Below are 23836 nucleotides of genomic sequence, written 5' to 3'. Positions count from 1 at the left end.
GATTATTAAAGCCGTGCCACAAGACTCTTTTAGGAGGAGGACACTGTCACATCTCATCCAAATCTAGTCAAACATACAATACAGTTGCTTAGTTCAGATGAGGGATTGTTAAAGGTGCTAGACCAGAGAAGAGAGCCCTACATTCTTACATGGTGCTTCTGTTCACACCCTTCAGTAAAACCTTTGCTAGGCAAACAGCTGTACCATTCTTTCAAATAAAGTCACATAATGCTTGAGATTTTTAAACCTCCCCTTTCTTTTGAGAATTTGTAAACATACTCAGGAATGTAACTTGTAATTGTTTTTTATTATGTGCAGTCGCTTTTCACTGTATATACAAAATGTGCATTTGCCGTGTCTATTTGAAATTCCCTGTAGGTCCAACATTAAGAGTCCACGTGAAAACCCTTGTAGTTGATGTGGTATGAGTTCAGCTTGGCACTACACATTAACAGAGAGAATTTTTAACATGCTCCTCTGAGAATTGTTCCTTGAGCTGGAAGCCCCTGAAGAAAGGTAAAGCGCAGCAGTGCAGACTGTCAGTGAATAAGTGAGCTGAGCCTCTCTTTGCCATCACACAGAAGAAAAAGAGGACTACTGACATTGGTGTCTGAGTGCCAGAACAAACATCGCAACTGATGCATTTGTATGATTTTTAATTTGTATTTATTTATTGCCAAATTATAGATAAAAGCTGATGTGGCATTAAATGTATTTGCTCCCCCAAAGGCAATGAATGCTCCACGTCACTGGTTACATGTTGTATGCTATATGGTCTGTATTTCCACACAGCCTGTTACTCACTGCTGAAATTACTATAGAATTTTAAGAATTCTTTATCTGTTTCATAATGAAGGACTCTTTACTCCCCACTGACACAGTATCAAAGGAATACCTGATGCACATTTGGCTGATTGTAAGGCATCGCTTCTTATTCTCTCTGACAACAGCGCCATCCTGTGGTTTGAACCAAGCATTTCCAACGATTATCTCCTGGCCTTGTCATGTTTAAAGAGCACCTTTCAACAGGAATTACAAAAGTAAAGTTACATCTAATGACATTAAGCTTGCTTCCCATCATGTTCTCTGCACTGAGATCTACTGAATCCAAACTCCATTGTTTGGATTTCATATGGACTTGTTTTTCATCTTAGTGTGGCAGCACCTGCCCAGTGCACATGCATCAGTAGTCGCACACTAGCAAACCTCCTTTTGAAATGATTCATTTAAAAATGGAGAAATATAGCCTGCACTGAAGCATCTTCAAAATCAAATCAAATCACCTTTATTGTCACATCACATGTGCAGGTACATTGGTACAGCACATGTGAGTGAAATTCTTGTGTGTGAGCTTCACAAGCAACAGAGTTGTGCAAAATACAATAATGTAAACAAGCAAAATACAAGAATGGCTACATCTGAAACTAATAAATATATGTACAATATATAATAGTATATGCATTTCTGGATGTGTATACCAAATATTTTTCTACGTGTGTGTGTGTGTGTGTGTGTGTGTGTGTGTGTGTGTACACATATTTTACAAATTAAATAGAGTAAACAATAAATAAAATATATAAAATAAATAAAATAAAATATACAGAGTGAGACATGTGCAAAACAGTGGCATTACTGTACAGTCTGGAGTGCATAATGTTAAAGTTCCAGTAGTGAAGCTGAGGTGTCTATGACGTGTTCAGCAGTCTGATGGCCTGGTGGAAGAAGCTGTCTCTCAGTCTGCTGGTACGGGACCGGATGCTGCAGAACCTCCTTCCTGATGGAAGCAGTCTGAACAGTTTATGGCTGGGGTGACTGGAGTCCTTGATGATCCTCCCCGCTTTCCTCAGGCACCGCTTCCTGTAGATGTCTTGGAGGGAGGGAAGCTCACCTCCAATTATCCGTTCAGAGCACCGCACTACTCGCTGGAGAGCTTTGCAGTTGTAGGCGGTGCTGTTGCCATACCATTTGTTGCATCTTATTTCTCTAAATGTGTTTTCCTAAAGTTCTATGACTCACACGGCATTAAGACTAACTAATGAGTCAGTGACAAGAAATCCAGGGAACATGTTTCACAGGTAAAATATGTATCTATCATTTTAAAAAAATATATATATATTTTTTAAAAAAAACAACAAAAAACATCAGTTTTGATCATTTTATTACACTACACGATCCTAAAATCTTAAACTGATTTCTAAAGTCTTACATAATCTGGCCCCTAAGGCGCTCAGTGATCTTGTGGTTCCCCTTAAAAGCTTTGGATTCAGTAACGAATGGAGCACCTAATGGAAACTGCAAGATTGCATTATACAAATCCTCATTTGGACAGATAGCATTTTCTATTTAGGGAATTGGCCTGATACAGGACCCTGACTGGGATCCTTTTTTAAAATTAAACTTCTTGAAAGAGGAATCTGTCATGCAGTCATGAATAATCTCTGTATCTTGTTTTATGCTACTTCACTATACTGTTTGTCCCCTGTGCTGCCCTATGCAGTATTTATTTTGCAGATTGTAGATCTTATTTAGTTTTGTCTGTATGTGTTTTGAGGACAGGGATTGCAAACTAGATTAAACCCACAACACGTGTCATTTAAATCAGCTTTCTTCCCCATTTTGATGCTCAGATTGAAATTCAGCAGGTTTTCTTGTCCACGTTCACATGTCTACATGCGATAGATATTTACATTAACAAGAAGTTGGACAGGTGTAACTAATAAAGTGGCAAGTGAGTGTATATTTTCAGTATATTTTCTTTCTAGTCTTCACTGTTTAAAATGAAAAAAAAAGAGTGCTTTATGTCTGGAAATATTTGATAAATAATATAGGCCATTTACCTTAATAAAAAACAAAAAATTGGACTGCAGCTAACTTTTTTTTCAATAAATAATTAATTATTTCCATGAATCAATTAATCTTCTTTTTTTTTTTGTCCATAAAGTCTCAGAAAATATTGTCATTTTTATCTCGGATATGTAAAAGCCTTTCACAACAAAAAGCTTGAGGCATTCAATGTTGCATGATAAACGAAAGTCATTTCATAAATGTTATTCTTCTTTTTTTTTTATTAAGAATAAAAAATAAAATAATAATTTAAATAACAATAAAAAATTTTCTAAAGAACTAACACTGAATAAATTTCGAATGAACCTACATTATAGTGTATTTATTTTCTATGTTAAATAATGGATATATTTGAGTTTAGTGTTTTGGTTGTCATTTTTACGAGGTAACGTGAAACACATCATAAGCATCGGTGCTGCTCAGAGCTCTCTCCTCTCATCCTTTTGTGCCCGCTGTCCAATGAGCGATCAGATACGGATTGCCGTCTGCTCATTGGTCGCGAAGGAGGAAGATGCGGCGGCCATGGAGAATAGATTAAGGACTTTTCAAACCGTCCTGCTGGTGTGATTGATATTCGGTGATTTCAAGCCCGGGCACATCGCGCTATGTAGCGTAATCTCACTGTGTTGGTACCGAAGTCTCGTTGCTTGGCTTCGGTGGTTTTTTGGCCACATATACTTGTAGTTTATTCCTTTGGTTTTGTGTTGTTTGTTCTGTTTGGTCGTTTGATATGATGTCGGGCCCGTTGTGCTGCTTTGAGTGAAGTCCCTCCCTCCCTACACAATGTAGCGCCGAGTTCTTCCAACAGATACGTCATCACTGAAGGTAAGGAAATACTGAGAACCGGACTTAAACGGAACGAAATCCTGTCACGTGTTTTTGTGGTAGACGGACTTCACCTGGTTCTTGACTTGAGGACTTGAAGGCCTGCTTTATGGCCGGATTACCAAAGGACCGAATAGCTGTGCAAATGAATGACACAAGATTGTTCAGGCTTAAGACAGAGAACACTGACACACGTGCCTCCCTGCGCAGGTACAGATATTTAATGGTTGAATTGACTTATTAAAACAACACATGGTATCCTTATTGCCTCTTTTCGTGTCGTTTGTAAAGTAGCACTATCATAATATCACAAGACCTTTCAAGCAACCCTGCATTACACAATGAGTTGCAAAAGTACACACTGTGGTGTGTGTAGGTGAACCACTGAGAGTAAATGTACAGCTGCTCTTCTTGTAGGTGTTGCTGTGTGAACAATGCGTGAGCGATGTCTGATGTTGAGGCCACATACGCAGACTTCATCGCTTCTGGCAGGACGGGCCGGAGGAACGCCCTGCATGACATCCTGCAGAGTCCCACCGACCCTGAGGGAAGAGAGATGCCCCTCACCCTGTCTCTGTCCCAGCTGCACATCAACGCAGGAGGAGGAGGTAATACGCTACACTGATTTGTTTGGGGTGTACCACCCCTGGGATAGGAATCAGAATTTAACTGTCTGGTCGCACAAAATCCTGTATATAAATTCCACTCTGTTTTATTTATATAGGGCCAATTTATAACAAGGTAAAGATGCTACTGTACTACTACTGTAATCAAACAATCCTCTGTGAGCAAACACTTGGCGACAGTGAGAAGAAAGAAGTTCTTTTAAACAGGAAGAGACCTGGCAGAATCAGGTTCAGGGAGGAGAAGCCATCTACCATCTACGCAGGAGTTTAAGATGGTTATCAGAATAATTTTTATTTGGCCTAGTTTGTGCACATAAACAAGGAATTTGACTCTGGTTCACTTTAGTCTCTGTATCCAAAAAAGTTTTTAAATAGGCAATAGATAAATAGGCATATATCTATATATACAAGGAGAACATACATATGAGGACATGGTTAAAAAAAAGTAAGGAAAATAGAAGTTACAGAACATCTTAAGAACTTATACAAACTATAACAAATTTAACACCTTTCAATTTCAACGGAAAGCTGAAAAGTAATGCTGCCTTAACACATCTAAAGCCATGCACCATCCCGAGGAAGTCCAGAGGATCTGAAAAGGTAATGCTTAGTCTTCACTGTGAAAATGAGAGCCAAACTTCTGAGGTGGTCTGTACCAAATAGCAAACCATAATAGTGATCAGATAAATGCTCCAAAAGGATACAACAACACACACAGTGAGGAGGTCCAGTCTAAGGACTCAGAGCAGTGGACGTGTCCTAGCAGGCAGCGATCAGCTGCAGCTGCCTCAGTTATGCAGGTGGATGAGTTATAAAATATGGGAAAACTACACATGGAGATCAAAGCCATCTTTGAGTGTACTCACTTTTAGAGTCAACCTCATCTAGTGCCACCTGGAGGAACTGCAGTTTTTGCCACTCCCTTGTTGGCTTCATTTTTCAGCTCTGGAGGGTGCTCCTTGCACCGACCTACACTAAAAACTTTAAAATCATTATTTTTGTACTTTAACTAACCCAAACAAAGGTAGAAATGAGCCCTGCTATACTTCCTACCACCAGGAGAAGTAATTATCTTTTGGTTATATAAAGAGGGCGAGGACAAATGAAGTGGTTGTTCCAGTTGAAGAACACATCTAGCAGAAGAGATAAGTTATTGCAAACAGTGGATGTTATGGTGTATTTTACTCTTTTTTTTTTTTCTTTTTTTTTTTAAAGCAATAATTACACAGCTGATAGCATCCAGAAAGTTTTTAATGTGGTGTTCTAACCTGCTTTCTTTTTTTTGTAGATGGAGACGACACTGAGGACAGCCAGAGCTCCTCCTCTTCGGCTCAGAGGGAGGCGGAGCAGAGGAACAGCTAACCTGCAGCACACTCCAGCCCGCAGACAGAGATTTGCAGGATGGAGTGAGGCTCCCACCATGATGAACCTGTTTGTCCAAAGTGGGCTGGTGGCTGGAGGGTAGTACCGTCACTGCTGATATGCCTTCAAGCAGGGCACAGTCTTCCAAATTCAACTCGAGAAGTGCTGTAATGTGAACACCCAGTGTGGCTCTGCTGTGCACTAGAATAACAGATTGATTGCAGGGTGCTTTTCAGAATCGGGGGTAAGCAGAGAGGCCAATTTGTAGCTCTTGTAAAGCTAATTTTATTTTCAGTCTTAGTTACTAAACAATATAGGTTGGGGGACTGAAATACAGGAAGAAAATAGACGTGGCTCCTTTGTGAGTTTTATAGTAGTTGAAGCAATTTGTAAGACCATGTGCTGAAGTAATGTGCTGAAGTAATGGCTCACAGTGGGAGTAGCATGTCTGTAGAAGTAGTGGTGCTGATAGATTGTACTGCCAGTTAATGGCTTTATGCTAACGCTAAGTTGATAATATTGCAGAGGAAAATGGATTGGGCTGAAGTAAACCTGAGAGGACAATGCTGCGGTTTGACTTCTTGTTTATATGCTGAAGAGTGTGTTCACTGTTCTGTACTGTAGAAAGCAGCAGGATGCAACAGAGCAGTAGCCTTGTGGTCTGTTGACACCAATATTACTTAATATTGCACTTTCAGTCAGTTTAAATGTCAGTCGCTCAGTGATTAAAGATTGATGATATACATGTTTAAAAAAAAATGTTTATACTTACAAAAGGGTTTTTTGGTTTTTTTTAACAATTTCATTATCACGACCTTTGAGGAATGGTTTGACATTTTTGTAAATGCATTTCTTCACTTTCTTGCTAATGAAATGATAAAATGTCTATGTGCTATATAATGCATGTAGCTAGAGTTTGTCTTAATAGCCACCAGGGGGCAATAGATGTGGTTGCAAGATCTCAATCTGATGTCTCTGTGCTGTGTTTTATGTACATCATAATAATATTGTTGGTCCAGAATTAACATAGCAACTGAGCATTCAGTTAGCACTTGCTAAGAAGCTAGTGAATGCTGTTTAAAAACTGTCACTAGTAAACCACGAGTCATTTGGCTAACAGCAAACCTAACTTGATAATACAGTTATTATTATAATTATTTAATATATTATATATATATTATTTAATATATGGTATTAAATAATAAGTAAAGCACTTGAAATTTTTACCATTTGATCCAAAAGTTGTTTTTTTCTTGACATTGTAAAGCTATGACATCACAAGAACATGACTGGTCAGTTGCAATGTTGATCCCAGATGATGCAGGAACAACACCGACACGAAGTTATGACATACCCCTGTTCCAAGATGATTTCTAGTCCTATTGAGGTCTTTAGTGGAAAATGACCCCCAGACATGGCCTCTAAAAACTTTCCTGCTGTGTTTATGGGCTCAGCCCCTCATATCAGGTCATACCAGATAAAACACTGAGTCAGTTTTGTAAATTATGGTCATTTTAAGTCTCGGAAGGATTATTAGGATCTACTCATTGACTAATAACTCGTTAACCACTGAGTGTTTGCTTTCACACTGACATCCAATCCTCTCTCTTAACCTCCAGTTTCAAAAGACCAAGACAGTGATGACAGAAATGCTTAAAGTAGGAATTCAGACACATATGGGTGATGTTGTCTGGTCTATGGTTAGCGCTGAGGTGGCCTGCAGATGGACATATTGACTAATATGAAGTAAACAAATGAATTAGATAACAGAAACGTCCTTACAGGTTACAATTAAAAGATTAGCATAAAAAAAATTCACCCAAATCTTACATTTTGCTAACTGTCAGATATGCACACAGGTCACTGATAAAAACCTGTTGCATTTGAATCATGTTAAAATAGTATAATGTAATATCATATATGGCATTGATGAGCTGTTTTGTCACATAATGTTGCTTGGATCAGAGCTGTTGGCTTCACATTATAATACACTGGCCCCACATTACCTTCACTTTTTAGCGTGCAGGGGGATGAGAGGTGACGTGACCTCCAGGGAGTGCGTAACCAACTCTATGAGATAATTAAGGATTCTAAAAATCATAAATCTTGCAACACTACTCTAGTGTACCAGTGAGCTGCAAATTAGCATAATAAACACTCTTTATACTTGACAGCTAAGCTAATTATCTGCAGGCTCCAGCTACATTGTTAAGAGATTGATCTTGTCATCTGTCATCAGTTCACTAAGAAAGTGCATTGCCCAAAATGTCAAACTGTTCCTTAAATGTAGATATGCAATACACCGCGGAGCTTCCAGGATTTATAACATTGTTTGTTTGTTTGTTTTCTGACACTGAGCCTGAGCTATGTTCCTGCTACTGTGTGTAATAGCTAGCTGATGTTATCATCTGTACAGACCACCACGCATGCACAAAACTCTGTGTTGTCATTTTCTTCACCATTTTTGCGAACTATAACCTTCCTGTAATCCTCCAGCTTGACAGTAAGTCAATCATACTGAAGATAATGTAGCTATAAATGTTTATTTTGTAATCCTCACTCAATCAGGTGTTTAGATTGTAAACTGCCATGTAACTGTTTCGGGGCTCACTCTGGTTTCAAATTAGACTGTGTAAATGCAGCTGTTCAGCATGGTGGATTTTGGCAGGTGCATGATTCTGTGAAATTTGTAGATGTTTGTCTGAATGTGCATAACCGTATTTTCTACTCTCCGTGTCAAACAAAGTGAAATAAACTGGACAAGAGGGAAAATGCAAGTCTTCTGTGCTGCTGTACGCCTGCGGTTTGACCAGCAGGTAGCACTGTGGGAGAATTTATGAAACGTGCATTAGACTTCAACTGTGAACAACTAATGTATATATATATATGTGTATAGAATGACTTATTTAATTATTGTTTTTTCTAAAAAGGACATGAGAGGAATTTTTAAAAATATTTTTTAAGAGGATTAGATTAAATTAAAGGGATTCTATGACACACTGGAAAATTCTCCCCCACTTCAGGTTAAACGTATAGTATTTCCATACGTGTAGCGCTGAAAGGCCATCTGTCTGCTGTGTCTTTCAGTCTCTTTCACTCTGTGTGTGTGTGTGTGTGTGTATGTGTGTGCAGTGCTGATTATGCAAATAATCATTAGACAATTGTACCAGGAAGTTTCACTAAGAAAGAAAAATCCCCAACCAGTTCCTCATTCACTCATTGGTATAACAGTCCAGGTCGGCCAGCTGACCCACTTGTCAAACCACCTCAACACCAACGCACTGCATGTGTCACCCACTTCCATGTCAAGCACAGAGAGGACGTAGCTGAGGAGTGAAACGGCTCTACATTTTGGATTAACCGTTTTCTTAACCAAGGATACAGACTGAGACAGGTAAGCTGTAATGTCCAAGTGACATCAGGCAGACGCATGCTTGGTTTACACAGACGCATTAGGAGAGGTAAAAGTGTATGTAACTTTTTTTTATTAGTAGGAAAAAAGTAAATGTAAGAAGTTTTATTAAATTGATTTTTTTTTGTTCTGTGTTTTTGTGGACGCTTTATTCATTAAGCACAATCATAACTCACATTAAGTATAATTAGTTTAAGGAAAATTCTCTACAGTGCAACATGTTTAAAATCAGTGCTTTATTTTCTATTATAAAAGTTTTATTCCTATGGTTTCATGTATGGTATAGCGACGGATTAAACATTAAAATTCACTGCATTTATTGACGTATCCAGACTTTTCCTCAGTCTATTGCAAAAGGAGGAAGTGTGTGTCTGTGTGTGTGTGTGTCATAGTCCAATATATCATGCGTGTGTGCCCTTAAGCCTTTCAGACCCCTAGTTTCCGGCTGTTTGCTGACAAGTTAAAAATATAACAGAGGCACTGAACCAACAAAGTGCAAAACAAGCCTGTGCAAACCTGCCAAACCGCTGGCTAATGCATTCACTGACCTTTTTCTACCAAGAAAAATATGGTTTTACCATTTTCTTTACATTTACTCCCTGACATCTCAGTTCACAAATGTGTTGTAGGCTGGTTTTCAGGTGTGCTTGCTTTGTATTTGCATTACGTTAATGGTGTGTCCCCCCCCCCCCCCTACTCAAACAACTCAATTCAGGCCAGCTAGGTCCAGCAACTTTATTCAGCACTCAGTCTTTCCACATGAATATAAGATATTAACTATTTTTAACGTTATATGGTAGGATAGCTGTGCTTTGCTATCACCGGCAGCCTAGAAGCAACAGAAGTAAATGCTTTTAGCATGCAGAATGCAAGGTTTTGGTGTTGGTAAAGAAAAACTTTGGTATCAGATCAAATATTTCCAGATGAACCCTATTGTTGGGATTTGTCATATTTTCTTCCCTAAAATGTACTACCTTACTATTACTGATAATAATGTTATCAAGTCAAAATTTCATTTAAGCTGTTTGGCTTGGTCGAAAACCTAATATGCCTCAATATAATAACCTAATAATATTTCTGCCAGCCTAAGCAGTGCTTTCTCCAATTAGCATACGTACATTAGCATTAGCAAAATCAACATGTTAGCGCCAGTATGAAGAGCATGTTAGCTAGCACTAAAAAAACAAAAAACAAACAAAAAAAAACAAAACAACCCACGCTAATTCATTTTTTGTGGGGGTTTTCTTTCTTGTTTTGTCCTGTTTTATTTTCTGACTTCCCTAACACAATTCATCAAAGAATATCTCATCTCCTTAGAACTTCTGTTCTAGCTTTTTAAAAATTTTAAAAGGCTATTTGCTGACCTACAGGACTAGTTGAACATGTTCCCCTTTTCTCTGCAGTTCAGCTGTGCACTTTAGTTTCCTGGAGAAGGACAGAAGCTTTTTATTTATTTATTTTTCCGTTGTACTTTGAATAACAGATGTTAAAAACCAACGTGCACTTCTGCTCTACAGCAACATGTTTTGTTCTTTTTTCCCCCTTTTTTTCCCTGTAGGGAAGCACTCAAAGTTGATTTGACCTGGTTTAATTTTAGTGCTTTATATGTTTGTGCTTTTAAGCCATATTGCTTGACAATCTAAGTATAAATGGTTTTAAAGGTGGTGTTTCTCACGCTCATAGGAAGTTTAGTTTTAATTTAGACAGTTACTCATATATAAAAATCCTTTTTATGTTCACACATTACCTTTGTAAAATATTTTAATTGTTAAACTCAAGGTACAAATATCACTTTGTTTGTCCTTAAAACTACAATATAGGAGATACATACTTTTAATGTTTTTGACTTTTATACATTTTAAAACTTATAACACCTCTCTCTCATAAAAACCAACATCACCAGTTAAAAAGATGTTGTTTTTTCTTTGCGACTTTGTCATCTTTGTGGGCATGTGGTCAGTATGTGCGCATGTAGAAAGCAAGTGCACATTGGTGGCGGTGGGCTTCATGCTGGTTAGCTACCCACACAAAAGTCAAAAGAAGAAAAAACAATGCAGCAAACTGCAGCAATACATGTTTGATTTCCCTGAACAGAAACCACCATTGGATAAATTGCAGCCATGTCAGAATACAGGGAAGCAGCAGTGACATTGTGACATATTTTTTTCTAAAGAACTACTTTGAGACATTCACATTTTTATTGAATTTTCGTTGAGTTACAGCAGTAACTCAAAGTTACTCAACTCAACAAACGTAGAATTTTTCACCTGAAATATTAGAGTTTGTGTAAGAAGTGCCATGGCTAATGACATTTAGACTACTGGAAACATTGGTTACCATGGTGTTGCTGAAAGTTAGATTAAAAGACTGTTACCAGTTGTAATCTTGTTAAATATATAGCTGAATCCAGCAAGTCATTAGTCTAGCTTAGCATAAGCTTTAATGGTGAATAATGGCTCTGCCAGAAGCTTGAAGGTGGCATTCAAAGCTCACAAATGAAGATATGCATTTTGGACTTATATGTATTTTAAACCCACCCAGGTCTGATATAAATGATACAAAGCGTGTGCTCAGTCCACAACCTGTGCATGTAAAACCTCATCAGGTCTTGTAAGACGCTAATGCTATGGATATAGAGGCAGAAGTAGCAGAATGTCTCATTCAAGTCTATTTTGGCTACACTGCATCATCAAATCCTCCCTGTTCTGCTTCTCGTTTTTACTGAAAGCTCTTTTCCTGAAAGTGGCAAAGACAGCAGCAGCTTACTTGGTCACTGAAACATCCCTAAAAACAGAGCAAGAAATTAAAACGCATTGTAGACAGAACAGTCTGTGTTTTGAGCAAAATGGTGGAAAAAAACACCCATCGTACTGGACATACTTCCCCATATAAATATGATAAAAGTTGGGTTTTTTGTTTACACCTTTTGATGTATGATTGAAAGAGTATTACTCAGCAATGCCTTTGCACCCCTATTATGTTAACAATCCAGTTAGAGGTCGACATCATTATTTTTATATATCTGGTGCTAAGTGGTGCTGCACCTTTCCTGTGACATTCCCATAAGATGTAAATCAGAGTGCAGTATAAAAGTCAGTACAGTCAGTGGTGTGGTGCGGCTGCGAGGGAGGCAGCTGGACAGCATGAGCAATCACGCCACATTCACTTATAGGTCCTGATGTGGTTGGTGTTAGTGTGTTTGACTGCGAACTGCAAAGCTGCAGCCACGTGCAAGGACAGCAACGGTGATAATAAAGATGCTGAAAAGCATGGAACCGAGGACAGGTCTGCCGTGGAGTTATTACAGTTACATTTGCACATGTGCAGCAGTTTGTTTTTGTGAAACAACTTATTATTCTCACTTCTTGTTATCTTCCCCTTTATGTTGAACTTATAAGTAACACTGGAAACATGACACCAGTTTGGATCTTTATTTTCACATGTAAGAACTGAAGAGTCACAGGTGTCTGCTGCCACACTTTATACGCATTGTGTTTTTTCAGCAGGTGTAAATGGTATATTTGTAACAGCTTTTTTCAATCTTTCTTTTTCTCACTTCCTCGTGCAGACAGAATGGGCTGCATGAAATCCACGCTAAATCAAGGTCTGAGCGGAGGTGTGGACCAAAAAATGGGCCAACATGCTGTCCATTCTGAACAGTCACGCTATGTTAGAGACCCCACCTTTAATCCAAAAGTCAACACGGTAAGTAGTAAGACTTGGGTGGACCTTACACTCAAATCTCAAGTGTGGTTGAGTGTTAACAGCAACAAAATCGTTAGATAACAAAAAGTCAAATCATAAATGGAAAGCATGCTATTGTTTTCATTCAATCAAAAATTGACTTATAATCGTCATTTGGTTTTTTCGTCATTATTGTATTGTATGAAGAACAGAATGATTCAGTTTTCTTTACATATTGCATCAAAGATATGACCTTTCTTTTTGTTTTTGAAAAAAGTTGCTCAATGTTTCCTGCCTAATAGAATTTCCCATTTGCAAAAGATGACATCTATTACAAGGAAATGACAAAAGTCTGTGCAAAAATCTCTATGTAAATAATGTCTGCCTTAAAATAATGGAAGTAATGATGATAGAATGACACTGTGTAACTTTAATATTGTTTCCTTTTGCAGAATAACTCACTGTTACCGGGTCAGGTGTTCCAAAAAATGGAGGGTACGACCCTTTCTTCCTTGTTTTTTGTTTATTTATCTGCTGTCTGTTCATTGTTTCGTACTACTATACCGTACTTCTGGTAACACCTGTATGTGGTAGCTTCTAAGGTAATAGGGAATTCACTCACCTCAAAGTATGTATAGTGAAACAGTTAGGCCCCAGAAGTCCTCATAGTCATGAAAGACAAAATCTTCATCTTCTTTTGTTAGTTTTTTAACTTTGACTCATTTTGAGATTTCACCGGCAAATTTTGACTGATTCAAGGTTTATTTACTAATTTAGCAAATTCACTAAGAAAATTATTCTAAAGCTAAACTTTAGAATAAATAAACCAGTCAAATATATGAGTATAGGTTAAAATAGAAAGTAATCTTAGTTATGATAGTTTTTATTTAGAAAAGAGATCCTTATAGGAAGGCTAGTCACTACATTTGACCATGTAATTTTCCGCATTATATTAAAACTCTTTTATCTTAGCAATGTACACAAAGGCGTTTAAGTACATCCAACGAAGTTGCAATTTAAACATAAAATTATCATTAGTCATTACTGATTGAGACTACAGCTACTTATAAGTAGGTTGAGTAAACTGATAAGCTAGGTGCATGCCCTATAATTGCTTCTGTCTGACGTTTCTGTACATGTTGTCCCCCGTGTCTTTACATAGTTTAAAAATAGAACAACCTTTGTATTGATCTATGAGCCTATTTGCATGTGTTAAATGATGACAATTTTCTCTTTTTTATTTCAGAACAAAAGGGGGTGGGTAAAATAGTGGTTGCCCTTTTCCCATATGAAGCTGTACATCCCGATGACTTAGGATTCAAGAAGGGAGAAAAGATGAAAATTCTAGAAGAGTGAGTGTCTGGTATTTATGGTACACTGATTCATTCTCAGAAAATGTGTCATCATTTCTACAAATGGCAAGAATCACTTCCACTGTTATATATAGCCCCCCAGTTTTAGATAGACAAACTGACACCCTTTTACATATAAAGATTATTTTTTACTATTTGAATAAAAATTCTTTGTAGTCTGGATTTTTAATCAGGGGCTAGAAAGTGAGAGCGTATTTCTCCCATATTGGCTTCTCTTCATTGGCTCTCTGTTTAATGCCGATCTAAAATTCTTCTCCTCACATTGAAAGTGCTGGACGATCAGGTCCTGTCTTATGTTAAAGACCTCGTCGTACCACATCATCCCAGTAAAGCACTTTATTGTGGTTCTTAGAATATTTAAAAGCCTTCAGCTTTCAGGCCCCCTGTCTCCCTGTCCTCTCCCCCAGTCCGTCAGATGGCTTCTCTCTTCACTTCCCAACTCAAAAAATTCAAAGCAAAAAATCCCCAAATTTCTTTTTATTCTTTTTAATCATGGCCTGGTTCCTTCCTTCTCTATATTTTGTTTCATCTGTCCAAATTTTGTTTAGCTTTTGTGGCAAGCTTAATCTATCCCACCAGTGACACTCCCTGAGTGTTCTGAACCCTCTATATTTTCATTTAGAAAGCCATTTCTCAATTGCAGACTATGGCAGTTATACAAATATCCTCACTGCGTGTTCTTCTTGACTTGGTTGTGAAGCTATTTTTCTCAACCATGGGAACAATCTTTTCAGCATGCGCTTAATTTAGGATTTAGCCATTGCTAAAGTTTTGTGCCATCTCTCGGATAGGCTTATTATGTTTTTTCAGACTAATGATGGTCTCCTTCACTTGCAAAGACATCTCTTTTGGCTTCATAGTTGAAATTACAGTGACAAAATATAAAAGTTTAACTTGGTAAATCAATTTCAGATATTATGTCTTCTTCCTCTGTGATGTCCAGTAACTTTTGAGCCTCTGAAAATGAGGCTGAGGATGTATGAAAATGACTGTAAACTAAACAGTTAATGCAAAATTTTTGTTATAAAAATATCATATACGTTTTATAAAAGATTTCTGCAATGTGTGAATGTATTTTAGGCTAAATTACTTGCCCATGAGACAAAATAGCATTTCAGTTCAGAAATAATATTTCTCTGAATATAGGAATTACACTAAGTTAAACGATGGAATTTAATTTTAAAAAATCATCTTTCAAGACCTTTTCAGAACATCTCTGTCAATGCAAATGATTGTTCTAAAATGTATATGTATATTTATGAACTGACAGACATGGTGAGTGGTGGAAAGCGAAGTCTCTGGTAAACGACAAAGAGGGATTCATCCCGTCCAACTATGTGGCTCAAGCTGACACCATGGAGACAGAGGAGTATGTACTTGTTTCCTAATATTACTTCATGTTATTCAGATTACATTATTCATTTTTGCATTCAGCATCAACATTATGTATGTTACCAAATATTTATTATGTTTTTTGTTCCGTGCAGTTGGTTTTTCAAGGACATCACAAGGAAGGATGCAGAGAGGCAGCTGCTGGCACCGGCGAACAAGCCAGGCGCTTATCTAATCAGAGAAAGTGAAACATCAAAAGGTATGGCTACCATGGTAGCTCTGAGATACCGACATACATTCAGCAGCATTCTCCACTTTGGACACGTGGAGTTGTGACATTGTGTGTGCTTGATTTGAATGATCATGAATCACCAGTCACTCTTTTTTTTTTCTTCATGATTTTTCCACAGGGAGTTACTCGTTGTCCATCAGAGATGTGGACGCCCAGGGAACAGACTCAGTGAAACATTACAAGATCAGGATGCTGGATAATGGCGGCTGCTACATCTCTCCTAAAATCTCCTTTCGGGATATTAGCAGCATGATTAAACACTATCACAGTGAGTACAGTGCAGCCAAAAGTCTGTTTTCACACTAAAACGTTGTATCTGTGAAATATTATTTTATATGGGAAAATAAAAGATTAATTTCTACTGCAAATCCATTTACAGTACTGACTATTTATTACTGCAAATAAAAATAAAGTAATAATAATGTAAATTAAGCAACCTAATAATGCTATAAATGTAAAAAAAAAAACTGTAAATAAAAAATAATCTATTATTAAAATACTGAATACTGTAGAGGAAAAACAGCAACACTGTAGCCACTTTTACAGTAACTTCCTTAACAACCTTTTCACAGGGTAGCGTGCTCATACCTCTTCTAATAAATCTCATATATTCTGTTTGTCCACATAAACAAGTTTTAGAAACATACAAGCTGTGGCCTTATGTAGAATTATGCTTTGTATGTAAATGACTGTATGATTTCTCTGGGTGCTTCCTTTTTGCCTAATAATGTGAAACAAGTGACAAAAAAGAGCCAGCTTTGCTCCCTCCACCTGCTTCCTATGTTTGTGCAAAGCAAAGCTAGTTGGTTTCCAGCTTTTGCTCTACACTTGCTGATCAGAGAACAATGTTGATCTTCTCATTACAAAAAGATTACACATGCTATGTTATTGATTAGGAAGACTGAGCACTGTCTGTGTGTGTGCCTTCCAGACAAACCGGATGGCCTGTGCCGTAAACTTGAGCGTCCTTGTGCAAAACCCAAAGCTCAGAAACCTTGGGATAAGGATGCCTGGGAGATATCCAAAGACTCTATTAAGATGGTGAAGAAACTTGGAGCAGGCCAGTTTGGAGAAGTCTGGATGGGTGAGTAGAAATGACTTTTATGTCCAAGAGTTGACAAGGGAAGAAATTGCCAAAGAAAGGGAACGCACAATGATTTTTACCACTCTAGCCCTTCAAATAAAGACCACAACGAGGTCCCTTTAAGATACACGAGAGTATTGTTTCACAAAGAGCACAAGAGGTAGGGCACGTGGCCTTTTATCACTTTTAATTATTACCTCATGAATTCTATGACATTCCCAGCGTTATTTCCGAGAAGGCAGCCGGCCTGTAAGTGGCAGCTAACATGGATTTGGCACTTGACAAGAGAAAATCAAAGACTGGGAGACAGCAGATAAGTAACAAGGGAGCATATCTTTTTATGAGCTCCTTTATGAAGGAACAAGATTTCTAATTCCCTTCTATCATTTACAGTAAACACAGACGCAGGGAAGTGAGCGTTACAAGGAAGTTCCATTTCCCTCTAATTAAAACAAAAATGACTTCCTACTTTTGTTGTCCATGAGGTACAGGACCGTGCTCTGTTGCAAAAAAAACCCCAAACCTCGACTGCCTGCATGTCTGCCTCTGCTCAGACCATCTCATTGATGTGTCGATGAGTGCTGTCGTCTGTGGAGGAAATGTTTGAGTCCGCGGGGTGATTTGCGTGTGAGGTTTCAGAGGAATGATCACAAACAAATAGATGCGTATCATTTGTAAAAAGCGCTACCGCAGAGAAGGTTTTATTGCACAGTTTCATGAACAAACCGAAGCTGACTTTGTTTTACGGCTTTTAAGTGCTTTTTTCAAAGATTTTTTGTTTTTTGTGGCTTCTGACTTACACAACTGCTTTTTCACTTCGTTAAATATAAGGGGAAGTATGTGAGAACAAGTGTGTTGCCATTTGTGCCGTCTCTGTTAGTGGGAAATTATGTGATAGTTACGTCAATACTTCGAGGTATAATTTTAACTTCAAGGACGACAACTGTGTCTGACATCACTAACAGCATCTTTACAGTTAGATTCAAAAAGCTACACGTGATGAATTTATAGAGGTGTATTCACTGTGGTTTGCACTGAGGTCTGGGATAATAGAATAGAATAGAATAGAATAGAATAGCACTTTATTGTCATTGTACATGTACAACAAAATTATGTAAAAAACAAACAAACAAGCAAGTGCTACCATTACAGAAACTAAATTTACCAGTTGGCAGTACATCCATAACTGACTCTGAAACAATAAAACTCTGTGAATTATACACAGAGGGAGTTATAATAAAAGTTCAAACTGGCCACAACTCACCTTACATCTTTGCATTCAAACTGACGTACTGTATGCAGTTTCCACGCTACAATGTGACATTCAATCAACCCATAAATCATATTATTATTATCATTATGTAAGGCAACAACTTTTCCTTTGTTCTTGAACCAAAGTCACAAAAATGAGGTTTTTGTCAGGATCTTATAACTCGAAGGGAACAAAGCTAACACAACCTGACCCAAGGGTGGCCCAAAGGATCTTTAGAATAGCTCTTCCAACAAGTCATGAATAAATAATGAATGCAATGGAATTTGCGCAGCAGTTGCATTATCTAAAGCAGATATGTTACTGCACCTGTCAGGATCTGAATAAAAGTTATGCAACTTTCAATCTGGGTGACAGATAATATTCACACCTACCTGAATTACCAATAACAGGGTGTTTAACGGATGGAAAGGGTGTCATGCCTGACTTCGTAATGACACTGAGTGTTATGAGTAGCAGCAGATTCCAACATTTGTTCCGTGGATTCTTGTTTCCTTTATGCAGTTTTGTGGAATATTCATTTACAGATATGCTGCATTACATCATAACTGAAACCAGCTTAAAATGGAAACAAAAATCCACCTTTACAAACACTGTAACATGCAAACAAATGTGTCCAGTCATGCATCAGTGGTCAGCTTTTGACAACATGGCATATTTTTCTCACCTGTCACTGAACGTTAAACAGTAAACACAGTGTTTTCCTTCCCGTTCTTTCCTTTAATTTGCATTTGTTTGGTGTAGTTGTTTCAGTTTCCTCAAAAATTTTTGTGGAAACGTATTTGTTTCCACAGGGAAACATTGAAAACAGTCCAAAGCCATGTAGCAGAGCATATCATGCTTTAAAGTTCTTCTTTCCCCATGCTTACTCTTCACGTTCTCCACTCAGCATACTACAACAACACAACCAAAGTGGCAGTGAAGACGCTGAAGCCGGGAACCATGACGGTTGAAGCTTTTTTGGATGAAGCCAACATGATGAAGACTCTGCAGCACGACAGGCTGGTGCGGCTCTACGCTGTTGTCACCAAGACAGAACCCATCTACATCATCACTGAATTCATGGCAAACGGTAAATGCCAAAAGTCTTTAGAAAAACTAAACTGGTTATTATGAAATTTTGTGGCCTAATCACAGAGTCGACACTCCAGTATAGGCATAGATGCAGACATGCAAAGCACTGACGCTGTTTTCTGTTCTGTCTCGTCTTTAGGGAGCCTGCTAGACTTTTTAAAGAGCGACACAGGATGCAGACTGCAGCTGCCCAAGCTCATTGATTTCTCTGCACAGGTGATTACACCAATATGCTTCTTTGTGACCTCGCTGCTCACTTGTCTCACTACTGTGAACCCTGCATACTTTCACTTTCAAACATGAGGTTATTCTGTCCCAGCATCACACTGGCAGTGTCCATCCATCCACATAATCTAATAACAGATTGTTATTATTTGCTTGTAATTGCTTGTAACGGGGGTGATTATTTTTCTTTCACATTTCTTCTGTTTTATGTAGGTTTTGATTGTTTTCCCTTTCACTCTTATGCTTAAGACTACACACCTTCCTCTTGCTCTGTTACAGATAGCAGAGGGCATGGCCTACATTGAGAAGAAGAATTATATTCACAGAGACCTCAGGGCGGCTAATGTCCTGGTGTCTGAGAGCCTGCTTTGTAAAATAGCAGATTTTGGCTTGGCGAGAATCATTGAGGATAACGAGTACTCTGCCAGAGAGGGTAAGTGTGTATGTGTGTATGTATGGGTATGTGTGTTTGCGCATATATGTGTATGTGCGTGTATGTTTGTGTCTATGTGTATGTGTGTGCGTGTGTATGAGAATTTGAACACGTCTCCACTTTTTCTGTGGAAGGGGGCTTTCCCAGCACAAATGAGACACTACCCTGGCTTGATGCTTGTGACATAGTGAAACAAAAAGCCCCTTTTGAGAAGTGGAAGCACCCGCAAAAATTTATGTTGAATCAGACACTTTTGGTTTCATGTACCAGTCGCTCCACTTTTGTCTCACTGAAATCACACCACAGTGACCAATACCTCTGATGCCCCCAAACTACACTACCTCCTTTCACACTCTCACAAGGTTAAAATGAAGCAGGGAGTCCTTTTGGTACAGCCAACATTTCCCCATCATTCGATTAGAAAAAATAAATAAATAAAATGTCAAAAATTAAACATAGTTTTAGAACTATTTTCAGTCAAATTTTGGAAAACTGAATTGTCTTTTCATAAAGTTTATACCTACGCAGTATGGTTTTGATTTCACACCTGTAACATGCCACAAACTGGAGGACAGCGGAGGACCGGAACCGAGCTAGGAGACTGATGTGTGGGGTTAACCACCATTTCCAAAACACTGACCATTTAGTGATTGTGACATTTCAAACATTTGGAATGAACAGGGTTCATGCTCAAATTGTGTACTTCAGAAATAAAGTCTCAGTCTTAGGCGTGGTCAGGGAGGTGACCGAGAACTGGGCTGCTTCTGCAGCTGAGCTTTAGAAATCGTTTTGATAAGCGGAACCGTATGGCAGAGCAGCTAGACAGAAGCCAGAGTGACTTAAAGACAGCCCACACCCTGCCTTTTTTCATACAGTGCATTTCAAGAATTACAAAAGGATGAGATAAAGATTCTGTCGTCAGCTGAAACAGAGTGAAGTGTTTAGGCAGCAAAAACAAAAAGTGTGGTAAACAACAGACATTCTGAAGAAACATCCTGCAGAGTTCAGAAACCTGAGACTTGGATGTCAGTTTGCCATTTAGCACGGTGGTGACCATTTCACTATAGCCAACACAAGAGTGAAATGGAGTAGAATTTTTGTGGAAAGATGGCAGATGCTTGTCGTGTGCATTGTATTGGGTGAATCCCTTCTAATATAATGAAGAAAGGATTTACCAAAAGAGTCTGTGCAATGTAATCAATGAAACACTGAGGACGTGGAGTTCTTTTTTTATGAAAGGAGAATCAGGCAACAATGCTAACCACTCTATCACCATGTCATCGATGACCGCTTTCATTACTTAACTTTTAACTTATATGGTGGGAATTTTTCAAAAACCTGTTTTGGCCTTTTTAATTGTGGGGGGAAAAAAATCATTCATAGTTCATATTTTTCAAATTAAAGTAACTGTGCAGTAAAGTGCACGAGGAAGTGTCTGAATGCTATTTCTCAAGTGACTCATGAAACCTTATGAAACCCGTGTGATCACTGGTCTGGACCCAGGATGCTGAAACTATTTGCAATTGACGTTTTGAAATAAATCCAGCTACACAGATAGAATCTAAAACCTCATTTACAAAAACAGAACAGGTGATCTTTGGGATTGTGTGAGGGAATAATAGAATTATAATTTCACAGTGTCTGTTTGTGTGTGCATTCCACAGGAGCCAAATTCCCCATCAAGTGGACTGCTCCAGAGGCTATTAACTATGGCACCTTCACCATCAAATCTGACATGTGGTCATTCGGAGTCCTGCTCTATGAGATTATCACCTACGGGAAAATCCCTTACCCAGGTAAATATTAACTGCAGCACTGTTGATAACTGCTTGTGCATTTTAGTTTTTGGTAAATAAATAATGACATGGTGTCATGCTTTGCTGTTCTTCTGCACTTAAATTTACCTAACTTTAAGACCTGCTGATAACCAGGTTAGTTTTTATTATGTCCTGCCATGTCTTTTTATCATGACTATATAAAATGTAATGCATTGTCATGGATTAAAGGGCCTTGACCTATTAAATTAAAATATTGGGTTCAATAATATGATGGAAATTCTAACAATACAGAGTTCAGATGGAGAACCGTTTGTATTAGGTATGTTTTACAAGTAATATTTATTCATTTATGGTTATTACAGATGACTGAAGCTAAACTAAAAGCTGATACTACTTGTAAAAAAAAGCACTTTAAATAACTAAAAATAATGCAAACTCAGAAAAAAAAAAGAAAGCTAATTTAAATCATTGTGCACTTATAAAATGTATTCAGGAAATCATTTAAATTTAGTCCCTTTTTTGAACCCTGTAAACACATAGGCATCACAAGCCAATGTTTATTGAGACTCTGGTATATGTTTGTCGAGACTCAGGTCTCTACATGACTGAGTGAAGTGTTTGTGTTGATATTTTTATTGTATTATACTGGTCTGAACTTCATAAACCTCTCCCCTGACACAGCTAACTGTAACCATAACTTTTATGACCCAGCCTCACTGAGCAGTAAGGCGCTATGCTGAGAAAGACTGCCCTCTGCTGGTGACTTTTGTGTTCTACTTCGGGTTGAGAATGTGACGGCGAGTACAAAAAGGTTCTCATTGGAAGCCTTTCCAACAGTATTTACACTAATTTGGTGTCTGCAGGCATGACTAAAGGAGAGGTGATGTCCTCAATACAGCGCGGCTACAGGATGCCTCGGCCCGACAACTGTCCCACTGAGCTGTACGATATCATGATGTCCTGTTGGAAGAACAGACCTGAAGACAGGCCTACATTTGACTACCTACAGAGTGTCCTGGATGACTTCTATACCGCCACAGAGGGACAGTACCAGCAACAGCCATAGATGGAAACAAAACTGGAGAGACTTTTGGCACATAATAAACTAATAAAGGTTATCTTATCTTATCTTATAATGCAAGCAGCTTGTAAATAGCTTTATGTTTGGACCTACTGGAGATATGTGATTGTATTTTCTATGTTTATATTCATGTATATATGATACATTCTGCAGTAAGCTGTGTGATATATTCACAGTGGACAAAATATAGTTTGCATGTTCCAGAATATAATTTACTGCAGATTTTCAGGGTGTGTAAATATGAGGTTTTGTGCAGTTAAGCCTCGGTGATCTGGAGGAATTTTACAGAAGTAAAATTGTATCATATTATTTGTACTTTTGACACTGGAGTCTTGTTAATAAGTGTTTCAATAATTAGGGTGTTTGTGAGAGTTACTGAACAAACAGCAGGCATTATACAAAGAATTTGTGAAGCAATGATATGTAGGTTAAGAACACACTTTGCACGCAGTGCAAATTTTAAGTGGTGATATTTTGGGTTTACAAGCGATGGGATGAGTTTCTATGAGTTTTTGAGCATTGATTTTTCATAAATTTTAATTACTTTACAAGAAGAAATGGTAAATGAATATACACATTTTTACTCAGCCATACCACTCTCTTCAAAAAGATTTACATGACGATTATGATTACTCTGCATTTTTATTTTGGCATGAGAACTTACTTCTTCACAAGCTGCTCTTACTAAATTAAAACAACGGTTTTCTTGTTTTTGTTGCTTACTGTTTCAGAGACTTGTTGATGCCCCACTTCATATTGAAGTGCTCTAGCTCTTGCTTGTTTTTTTCTTCATCACATCATCATTTCAAGTAGGCTTTGTTATTAAAAGGAGATTTATGTTTCTTTTTAAAAAAAATAAAGTGCAGTAATTGTTATGCTGTATTGAATGCCTTTGTACAAATGTGAAAAGAGCTTTAATAAATGCAGCAGGTAGCATTGTTTCCTTGGTGACAAATTTATACACTCTAATGAATTTATAAAATTAGAGATAATTAATGTATTCAATTATAATTCAGTTAATTAATTCTATATGTGCTTGTCAAACGTAAGTACTGTACCTCGATAAGTTTTTTTTTCTTTCCTTAAGTAACACAAAGATGAAAAGAAGGAGAATTACTACTACTACTAATGATGATAATAA

General features: G+C 37.8%; 2 protein-coding genes across 2 annotated transcripts; both read left to right on the top strand.

Annotated features, from left to right (window-relative positions):
- The first annotated feature begins 3341 nt into the window (after positions 1 to 3341).
- On the top strand, positions 3342 to 8429 carry LOC143413584 (cAMP-dependent protein kinase inhibitor alpha-like). Its single transcript, XM_076876821.1, has 3 exons — positions 3342 to 3669; positions 4087 to 4277; positions 5584 to 8429. Exons 2-3 carry the CDS (start codon positions 4115 to 4117, stop codon positions 5655 to 5657), a joined length of 237 nt encoding a protein of 78 aa, XP_076732936.1. The 5' UTR covers positions 3342 to 3669; positions 4087 to 4114; the 3' UTR covers positions 5658 to 8429.
- Positions 8430 to 8873: 444 nt separating this feature from the next.
- On the top strand, positions 8874 to 23631 carry lyn (LYN proto-oncogene, Src family tyrosine kinase). Its single transcript, XM_004565316.5, has 13 exons — positions 8874 to 9051; positions 12638 to 12774; positions 13206 to 13248; positions 14000 to 14105; positions 15397 to 15495; positions 15614 to 15717; positions 15869 to 16018; positions 16682 to 16834; positions 18994 to 19176; positions 19318 to 19394; positions 19683 to 19836; positions 21501 to 21632; positions 22478 to 23631. Exons 2-13 carry the CDS (start codon positions 12643 to 12645, stop codon positions 22678 to 22680), a joined length of 1536 nt encoding a protein of 511 aa, XP_004565373.1. The 5' UTR covers positions 8874 to 9051; positions 12638 to 12642; the 3' UTR covers positions 22681 to 23631.
- Positions 23632 to 23836: the final 205 nt, after the last annotated feature.

Source organism: Maylandia zebra, linkage group LG18, assembly GCF_041146795.1.
Source record: "Maylandia zebra isolate NMK-2024a linkage group LG18, Mzebra_GT3a, whole genome shotgun sequence".
Taxonomy (NCBI): domain Eukaryota; kingdom Metazoa; phylum Chordata; class Actinopteri; order Cichliformes; family Cichlidae; genus Maylandia; species Maylandia zebra.
The sequence above is the reverse complement of the archived record's forward strand: the minus strand, read 5'-3'. Positions and strand labels throughout refer to the sequence as shown.

Bases quoted from the DNA above. Each gene is read 5' to 3' on its own strand.
- LOC143413584 (XM_076876821.1), top strand. From the start codon at position 4,115: ATGTCTGATGTTGAGGCCACATACGCAGACTTCATCGCTTCTGGCAGG. The intron at 4,278-5,583 runs GTAATACGCTAC...TTTTTTTTGTAG, and splicing joins CATCAACGCAGGAGGAGGAG to ATGGAGACGACACTGAGGAC.
- lyn (XM_004565316.5), top strand. From the start codon at position 12,643: ATGGGCTGCATGAAATCCACGCTAAATCAAGGTCTGAGCGGAGGTGTG. The intron at 15,496-15,613 runs GTATGTACTTGT...TGTTCCGTGCAG, and splicing joins GACACCATGGAGACAGAGGA to TTGGTTTTTCAAGGACATCA. The intron at 16,835-18,993 runs GTGAGTAGAAAT...TTCTCCACTCAG, and splicing joins GTTTGGAGAAGTCTGGATGG to CATACTACAACAACACAACC.